Raw genomic sequence first — 10,084 nt, 5'->3', positions numbered from 1 at the left:
AGAGAGAGAGAGAGAGAGAGAGAGAGAGAAGAATAAACAGAAGGGAATAGGATGGAAAGTAATACATAAATACATAGTAATCATAGCTGTAGGAGGCAGCTAGGTAACTAGGTGGATAGAGCGCTGGGCCAGGATTCAGGAAGATGCCTCAGATGCCTACTAGCTTTGTGAACTTGGGAGAATCACTTCACCTATGTTTGCCTTAATCCACTGGAGGAGGAAATGGCAAACCACTCCAGCATCTTTGCCAAGAAAACACTATGGATGGTATGCTTCATGGGGGTCATAAAGAGTTGGACCCAACTGAATTACAGCAATCATAACTGAATGTGAATGGGATGAGCTCACCGAGGAAGGATCAGAAATCAGAATCCAACAATATTTTTTTTTTTTACGAGAGACAGAATTGAAACAGAAAGACACACATGGAATTAAAATAAAGGTCTAGAGCAGAATCTAATAAGCTTCAACTTAACTAAAAAAAAAGACACAGGTAGTAATCATGACCTCAGACAAAGCACAAATAGACCTAATTAAGAGGAATAATTAGGGAAACTGTACTATGCTAAAAGGTACCACAGACAATGAAGTAATACCAAACACTTTTTTAAAAAAACAATTGGGGTTAAGTAACTTGCCCAAGGTTACATGGCCAGTCTTTTTTGTGTGGGTGTTAAGTATCTGAGGCTGGAACCGATTCCGGGTCCTCCTGACTCTGGGGCTGGCGCTCTCACTCACTGCGCCAACTAGCTGCCCCCAAAACATTTTTATGACAAATTTTTTTTCTGATAAAGGCCTCCTTTCCCAAATATATACTGAATATAGAACTGAGTCAAACTTATAAAAATAAGAGCCATTCTCCAATGATAAATGGCCAAAGTACATAAACAGGTAGTTTTTAGAAGAAGAAATTAAAGCTACCTATAGTCATATGAAAAAATGATCTAAATCACTATTGATTAGAGAAATGCAAAATAAAACAAAACTTTTTCCTTATCAGAAATGAGAAATGCTGGAGTGGATGAGGTAAAAATACTTACATCGATGAATTGTTGGTGGAGTAGTGCACTGGTCCAACCATTTTGGAGAATAATTTGAAACTAGGTCCAAAGGGCTATAAAACTGTTCATACCTTTTGACCCAGAAATACTACTACTAGGTCTGTATCCTAAAGATATCAAAGAAAAAGGAAACAGACCTATATGTACAAAAATATTTACAGCAGCACTTTTTTTTTGTGGGGGCAAAGAATTGGAAATTTGGAGAATGCTCATCAAATGAAGAATGGCTGAAATAGTTGTGCCATATGATTGTGTTGTGGGAAATGACAAGGGGGTGGTTTCAGAAAAACCTAGCAAGACATATATGAACTGATGCAAAGTGAAGTGAAAAAAACTGGGAGATCATTATACACAGTAATAGAAATGTTATAATAATGATCAACTGTGAAAGACTTGACTACTCTGATCAATACAATGATCTCAGGCAAATCCCAAAGACTCACTGAAAAAATGCTCTCCACCTCCAGAGAGAGAACTTTGAGTGCAAATTGAAGTTATCATTTTCTCACTTTCTTTTTCTTTCTTTTTTCCCCAATATAACTAAGATGGAAATATGTTTTGCATAATTTCACATATATAATTGATATCATATTGCTTATATCACAAATATAACATATCCTATCGATTGCCTTCTCAGTGGTTATGAGAGAATGTGGAAGGGAGGAAAATAATTTGGAACTCAAAATTTAAAAAGAAAAGGCTAAAAATAATAAATGGAAAACTATATATTTTTTAAAGAGCATTTGTGCAAAAACCTTACCGTTAAGCAGATATTGATGAGTGTGCATGTTTTACCATCTCCTTCATAGCCTCGCAAACAGTTACAGGCAGCCTACCAGGGAAAGAAAGGCACACAGTATCTTTACCCAGCTCTCAGGTCCATTTAAATGGCAATATAATAAGCAACCTCCCCCTCACTAATCTTGACCTCAATAAAGGCTATGATAAACTTATTCACAGGAGCCACACAAGACTAACACTGTGTAATAGAGTCTCTCTCTTAAGGGAAGTTGCAATTTAAATTTCAAGGGAAAGTAATGAATCTCTAATTGTAGAATTTTAGCCATCATCAAACTGAGTTGGCATTTTGTGGAACAAAAGGACCTTTGCTGCATCTTTGAAGTTATGCAAGTAGGCAGAATAGAGTAGTAGAAAGGTCATTGGAATTGTCAGACCATGTCCTAGAGTACTCTGTTTAGGTCCTACATTTTTTTTTTTTGCTTTTTGGAGATGGGAAAGGTAGGACAATTGGGACTAAGTGACTTGCCCAAGGTTGGATGGCTAGTTTTTCTGTTAAGTTTCTGAGGCTGGATTTGAACTCAGGTTCTTCTGACTCCAGGGCCAGTGCTCTATTCGCTGCATGACCTTGCCGCCCCTAGGTCCTACATTTTAAGGACACTAACAGACTGGAGAGAGTCCAGTGGAGGGCATCAGCATGGTGAAAGAACCATGACTGTCCCCAAAGAGTCAAACAAGGAGTAACAAATGGTAGATTCACAGAGACAGATTTCGGCTCTGGCTAAGAAAATAAACTTCTTAACAATTCAAGAAATTCCAAAGTGGAGTGGGCTTTCTCAGAAGGCAGGGGATCTTCCATCACTGGAGGGAGGTCTTTAAACAGAGGTCAGCTGACCATCTTCCAATGAAGTTACAGACGGCATTCCTATTTTGGTATAGGTTGGACTGTGGTTCCTTCTAGCTCTGAGATTCTGATTTGAATTTGGACAGCTCCACCGACTAGCTGTGTATCTATGGCTAAACCACTCTCCAAGCCTCAGTTTCCTTCACTGTAAAATGGGGATAATAATAGCTATACTCCCCCCTCCACAAAGTAGTTGTTGTGAGGAGAGAATGGAAGCTTCATGAGGACAAAGCCATTCAATTTTGTCTGTGTCCCCATAATGTGCCATAGCACATAGCCTGGCATGTAATGCACCAGGACAGCCATCTCTTCATTTCTCACCAGTCTGCAATCTGGGCTTCTCCATCATGTCTCCATGGATATCTCCCTCTCTCCTTTCCCCCCTTTTTTGAAGGGGGGAAGGTAAAGCAATTGGGGTCAAGTGACTTACCCAAGGTCACACAGCTAGTAAGTGTCAAGTGTCTGAGGCTGGATTTTGAACTCAGGTCCTTCTGACTCCAGGGCCAATGCTCTATTCACTGTGCCACCCAACTGCCCCTTCTTTTCTTTTCAGTATTCCCCCCACCGTATTGTCTTCCCCCTTTAGAATGTAAGTACTGTATTAAATTTCTATTCATGGCATTTATCACAGTGCTTGTCCCTAGCCTGGAAGTTAATCAGGAAGACCCCAGTTTAAATCCAGTTTCAGACATTTACTAGTGTGCAACCCTGGGCAAGTCCCTTAACTTCTGTTTGCCACAATTTCCTCATCTGTATAATGGGTATAATAAAAATGCCTACTTACCAGAGTTGTGAGAATCAAAGAAGATAATAATTTTAAAGGGCTTGGTATAGTACCTGACAGATATTAAGTACTATATAGAGACTATTATTATTGCAGTGATAAGTGATTAATAAATGCTTGTTGAGTAATAAATGCTTATTAATTGAGGGAGGCTGTGAAAAAATAGAGCTGCTGCTATGATTAGACTGTCAGCAGTAGGTGAATCTGCCTATTCAGTTGCTAGTTTCTCTACACTTTTCCCTTTGCCCTGGAAGAATACTCTTCAGGACCTGAGCCATGTTCTTCAAAGTACCTTCTCCAGGTCTGTCTTTGTGCTGGCCTCCATCCTGCTCCTGCTCATAGGCTCTAAGGTTTAGAGCTGGAAAGGACCTTGGAAGCCAGACAGTTCAATCCTTCATTAAAAAATCATTCCTCTTATTATAAAATTAATAAACACAAAGAAGAAGGACTGTCTATGAAACTGGGAATCTCCTCTATGAACAGCTTCTTGTCCTTTAAAAAAAATTCAAGTTTCACACAGTAATTCCAACATAACCCTGAATATGTTCCTAATAAGCCTTCTTCTGTTTTCTTCTATGTGTTTTTTCATCTTTTTCCTCTGAAGTTTTTTTAGATTTTTCTTTTTGCTTTTTGGAGGGGGGAAGGTAGGGAAATTGGGGTTAAGTGACTTGCCCAAGGTCACAAGGCTAGTTTTGTGTTGAGTGGCTGAGGCCAGATTTTAACTCAGGTCCTCCTGACTCCAGGGCCAGTGCTCTATTCACTACACCCCTTCTATGTATTTTTATGATTAATTTTCTTTTCTTTTTTTGAGTATTACTTTCACTAGCTCCATCTTCTCCCCCTTGAAAAAAAAGTAAATAAGTAAAATAAATAAATAGAAATATTTTTTGAAAAAAAAAATAAGTAAACTCAGGCACAACATCTGAAAGTATTTCTTTCTCCTCCTCTGGTTCATTGCCTCTCTTCCAAAGAGGTACAAAGCATCATTCATCCTAGGATTTCTATAATTGTGATTGGTTATTTCATTGATCATAACCTCCTTTTCTTACAAATGAGGAAACTGAGTCCAGGAGATTGTGACTTGCTAAAATCACATAGATAGTGAACATCAAAGGCTGGACTTGAAACTGGGTCTTCTGACTCTAGAGTTGGTGCTATGATGTCATTGCTCTGATACCAATGGTACATGGTGCCATGCTCCCTCTTCTTCCCTTCAAGGATACTACCAATACAAGTCTAGAACAGTGAGGAGGGTGGGGCATGGAAACAGAGCTTACCTGGTTGGGTCCAATTTGGGTGCACTCTGCATTGTGGTCACAGCCACCATTGTTTTCCAAACAGGGGTTGATTTCTTTGAAATAGAAAGACCACAGTCAGTCAGACAAACTCCTCTTCCAGGGGAGATTACCTAGGAGAACTAGGTATAGCAAAGAGTGTGACAAAGGCGTGAAGGGTTTAACATCCTCTGTCCAGGAACAGTTTCAGAGTTAGGGAGGGGCAGCTAAGTCACACAGTGGTTAGTGCCCTGGACTCAGGAGGACCTGAGTTCAAATCTGACTTTAAACACTTACTAGCTGTGTGACCCAGGGCAAGTCATTTAACACTGATCGCCTCCAAAAACAAATTAGGGAGTTCCAAAGGAGAGAAAGGATGGGGGGGGGGGAGGCAGGAAAGGAGAGAGGAAGAGAAGGAGAGAGAGGGAGAGGGAGAGAGAGAGAGAGAGACAGAGAGAGAGAGACAGAGGGAGACAGAGAGAGAGAGAGAGACAGAGAGACAGAGACAGAGAGAGAGAAACAGAGAGAGACACAGAGAGAGAGACACACAGAGAGAGACACACAGAGAGACAGAGAGAGACAGACAGACAGACAGAAACAGAGAGAGAGACAGAGACAGAGAGAGAGACAGAGACAGAGAGAGAGAGAGAGAGAGAGAGAGACAGAGACAGAGACAGAGACAGAGACAGAGACAGAGACAGAGAGAAGGGATTTCCTACAGTTTCTATGCTTTAGATCATGCTGGAATAAAGAAGGTGGGGTGGAGACCATACTGGCTATTACCTCTAGAAGCAAATATAACCTTCTTTGGCATTTAAAGCTCTTCACAACATGTCCCCTTCCTGCCTTTCCAGTATTCTTATCAATTATTCCCCTCTATGTACTCTTTGTTCCAACCATATTGGCTATACACGATTCTTTATTATACATCTCTCCATCTCCCACCTCTGTGCCTTTGCACTTAGCTGTCACCTCTTTCCTGGCATGCTTTCCTTCATCTTTACCTTGTAGAATCCTTCAAGTTCTGATGCCACCTCTGCAGAAGTCCTTTCTCAGACCTTGCAATTGTTAGTACCATCCCCTCTAAAGTTACCTTCCATTTACTTTTTATACATTGTGTATGCACTTAGGAATTTCCATGTTGTCTTCCCCATTAGAATGTGAGCTTCTGGAGGGTAGGGATAATTTTTGCCCTTCTTTGTGTATTGTAACTTATCACATATTGCCACATATTGAGAACTTAATAAATGACTATTGATTGAATGATTTGATGACTAGAAACAGGGCAGACAAAGGCCTTTGGGCTTTAGCCATCCTTTGCTGTAACTTACTATTTTTAAACATTATTTTATTCTTGTTGGGGCAGCTAGGTGGCACCATAGAGCATAGAAGACACCTTGAATTCAAATCTAATCTTAGCTGTGCAACCCTGGGCAAATCACTCAACTGTTTGCCTCAGTTTCCCTATCTGTAAAATGAGCTGGAGAAGGAAAAGGCAAACCATTCCAGGATCTTTGCCAAGAAAACCCCAAATGGGCTCACAAAGAATTTGACATGACTGATTATTTTTTTAAATCAGCTTTGGGAATTAAAAAAAAATCAGCCTCCCACAAAATGTTTTCATTCCCAAGAACTCTTCCTATTAAACTTCTTAATTTTTAAAACTTAGCCTCCTCCAAACTAACTTTTTAGATCACACATATAAACACCTGCCTGCAAACTCACATATACTATTACTTAGCCCTTGAACTCCTTCGCCATACTTGGGCTGGTGCCAGTATCTGTACCATATTGGTCTTCAGCAATGGAATAAACCCTGGGTAAGGGAAAAGGACTTTTCTTCTGAGAGTCCCTGTCCAGGGATATACCTGGGAAATTTACAACTGGGGCAATCAACATAACAAAGAGCGCCCCTGTAAATGAACTTTTAAAGATCAAAGGTGTAGAGGGACCCCAGACCAAAACAAGCCATTGGAGGAAAGAATCAGAGACATTGGATTCTTACTCTTGTGAATGGATACCATGGAATACCATGAAGCTGACAATGAGGAGGTAATAGATGGGGATTAGGAAGAGAAATAGCTAGGATAAGGGAAAGAATTTCCTTGAGATGTGATTGATAGAGGGGGAAAGCCATCATCTGGCTGCTTCCTATTTTCACTAATTATGCTTATTATTTAGTTCCTAAACTCTGCTGTTTTTATGCTGCCCCTTAAATTTAAGTGCCCAGGGACAAAGTCCAGTTTCTCCACCCTAGTTACAGCTTTGCACATACCTAGGCATATGACGCCATCTCCAGTGTATCCTGCTCTGCAAACACACACTCGTTTGCCTGGTGTGGTCCTCCTGCATTCTGCTTTGGTGGAGCAGCCCCCATTGCTAATTTCACAGGCGTTAATTGCTGTAGAAAGGGATAGATTAGAGTTTGAGACCTTGGACAGCATTTAGTTCACTTCCCCTCCCCTGCCCCCCATTTTACACATGAGGAAATGCCCAGAGGTGCAAGGTTTTGCCCAAAGTCACAAAGGCAGAACCTTGAATGGGCAAGATTTGAACCCATATCTTTTTCTCCACATTTGATGGTAGAAGGGGGAGGAGAGGGGTTTCCTCATTGGCTCTTATTTCTAGTCAAATTTATTCTTTATAGTTTCTCAACATTCAGTTTGGATTATTTGGGAGTTTATTGTTGTTTCTACTTACACTGTTATAGTCATTGGATAGATTGCTTTTCTTTGTTTTTGATCTGACCTGAACAAATACCAAAGAAAATAAGCATTTTCATCTGTTTTGGAGAACAGAAGGTAAGGAAAGTATGTGAAACTATGTATCTCTACCATGTGTAACTTGCTTTTCTGTTTAATTTTATAATAATTTCAACAGGGAATTTATATTCCATTGGGAGAAAATAACACACATAGTAAATTAAATATAAGGTAATTAATATATTAAAAATATATCATTAATACATGGTAATATTAACATAAGGGGTAAATAATTGAATATAAGGCAATTAACATAGTAATAATATTAATAATTATGTGGTGATAGTAATATGAGGTAAATAAATAAAAAGCAATTAATATGTAATTATATTAATATGTGGTAATACTGGTATATGAAAAAATATGAGGTAATTAGCATATTAATGATATTGTTAATTCAAATATATAGTAATATTAACATAATAGGTAAATAAATATAAGGCAATTAATATGATAATTATATTAATTATTATTATGTGGCAATATTACTATATGAAGTGAATAATAAATATAAGGTAATTAACACATTATATTATTAATAATTCTAATATATGGTAATGTTAATATATAAGGAAAATAATTAAATATAAGGTAATTTCCAGGTCTAGGCACTGGGGCTGGGGTGGAGAGGTGATCAGGATGTTTTTTCCCCTTTAAGACAAAATTTGGGTGTCTCCCTGTTCTTGGAGTTTCTCTGACACTTCTCTCTTGCTCTTTTTTCCTTATTGTTAGCGCATCTCTTGTCCCTCTGATTTCTTACAGGGCTTTGCATGGACTTCTTCATGTATCACATTTTCCTCTCCATGTCATAGTTGTTTATGTACATGTCCAATTTCCTCCCTCAAATGGTAGTTCTTAAAAACATGGGTTATGTCATATCTATCTTTGTCACCCTGGCACCTAATGCAGTGACCTGCATACAGCAAGTGTTTAATAAATGTTTGTTGACTTGTAGTAGGAATTCTGGCTAAAGCAATAATCTGATTAATGGAGTTTGATCATATATGGGTCACCAGTTTGCCAACCCCTTAGCTGACCTAGCAGAAAATGGAAATAGATGCAGTCCAGACCCATCCACTCCAGCTCCATCTGGGAACAAAATATTTTCTTCTTGGTGGCATATCTTTGAGGGTCCCTCTATCCCTATTTTCAAATATTATGTGGGCTGTCACGTGGAAAACAAAATAGATGTGTTTTCTGTTGCATCACAGAACTGAATAAAGGAGTCTGGGGGTGTTAGTGACCTACAAGTCAGTAAGGGTCAACAGTGTCATATGGCACCTCCCAGAATGAACACAACAAATGCAATATAATTGGTGCTCTTGTGACCTCAAACTCCATGTAGTCCATTCGACTAAAGAGGCAGCATGACTCAGTGCATGGAGTGTTAGATTTGAAGGTAGGCCTACTATGTGCTGGGTACTGTGCTAAATTCCTTACAAATTTTATCTCATTTGATTCTAACAACATTGGGAGGTAGGTGCTATTATTATTTTCATTTTATAGATGGGGAAAATGAGGCAAACAGAAGCTAAGTGACTTGCCTAGGGTTGCATAGCTAGTAAGTGTCTGAGGCTGGGCTTGAACTCAGGTCTTTCTACTTCTAGGTTCAGTGCTCTACTCACTTTGCCATTTTGCTGCCCTCAGGAAAGCCTGAGTTCGAATCTCATCTCAGGCACTTGTGAGTTGTGTGAACTTGGACAAGCTGCTCAGCATTTCTGAGACTGTTTTTCATCTGTCAAATAAAGGAGCTAGACTAGATGGCCGTTAAGGTGTGTGATCCTGTGAATTCATTGGCCACGATTATTGAAGTCCCCAGAAATTTCCATTAGTCCCTTGGGCTAAAAAGCAGACTCAAGGATCCATAGGCAGGATGTTTTGAAAAGGTAGGAAATGGAATCCACTTGCCTGTGCAGACTGTCCCATTCCCTTGAAAACCAGCCGCACACTTGCAGTAAGCTGTGCCATTGGAATTGAGAAGGCAGCTAAGGAACAAAAGAGGGAAGTTTCATCATCAAAAAACCAATCAATGAAGCCCATTTATGAAGCAGCTCCTCTGAGCCAGACATTGTGTTAAGTGCTGGCCATACAAAGACACACACAAACCACACACACCTGGCAGTATTGTCCTATGCTTAAAACCAGGGAGATGTCAATTTGCAAAAGTGGCCAGCCACTGCCAACTAGTTAAGGCAATATTATTTAACCCACAGTGGAGTGTGAGTCAGAACTGGAAGGGACCTTTTGAGTCTAACCCCCACATTTTACAGATGAGGAAACTGAGGCACGGATAGGTGTCATAGGATCATAAATCTAGGGGTAGAAGGGATCTCAGAGGAGAAAGAAAGGTGGGGAGAGAGAAGAGAGAAAGAGACAAGGAGAAGGGGAGGGTGAGATGGAGAGGGGGAGAGAAAAGGGAGAAGGAGAGGGAGAGGAGGGGGAGAGAGAAAGAGGAAGAAAGGGACAAAGAGCTAGAGTAACTGAGAGGGAGAGGGGAAGAGAACACCAGAAACCCTTCTATTCTATGCTCTGACTTATGGAAGGTTTGTTCTTAGCCCCCT

At 39.8% G+C, this 10,084-nt stretch overlaps 1 protein-coding gene across 1 annotated transcript in view; it reads right to left on the bottom strand.

The window, feature by feature from the left end:
* STAB2 (stabilin 2) overlaps window positions 1-10,084 on the bottom strand; it is a 166,431-nt gene that overhangs the window by 53,198 nt on the left and 103,149 nt on the right. Inside the window, exons 41-44 of the mRNA XM_069099363.1 lie at window positions 9,432-9,508; window positions 7,037-7,162; window positions 4,765-4,838; window positions 1,822-1,893 (exon numbers count right to left, since the gene is read on the bottom strand). Of these exons, the coding sequence (XP_068955464.1) occupies window positions 1,822-1,893; window positions 4,765-4,838; window positions 7,037-7,162; window positions 9,432-9,508 (349 nt within the window). The remainder of the gene's footprint in view (window positions 1-1,821; window positions 1,894-4,764; window positions 4,839-7,036; window positions 7,163-9,431; window positions 9,509-10,084) is intronic.

This window comes from Petaurus breviceps, unplaced genomic scaffold (assembly GCF_028583685.1).
Source record: "Petaurus breviceps papuanus isolate PSGF00001 unplaced genomic scaffold, PetGlider_PUasm1.0 379, whole genome shotgun sequence".
Classification (NCBI taxonomy): Eukaryota; Metazoa; Chordata; class Mammalia; order Diprotodontia; family Petauridae; genus Petaurus; species Petaurus breviceps.
This window is presented reverse-complemented; position numbering and strand designations above follow the sequence as displayed.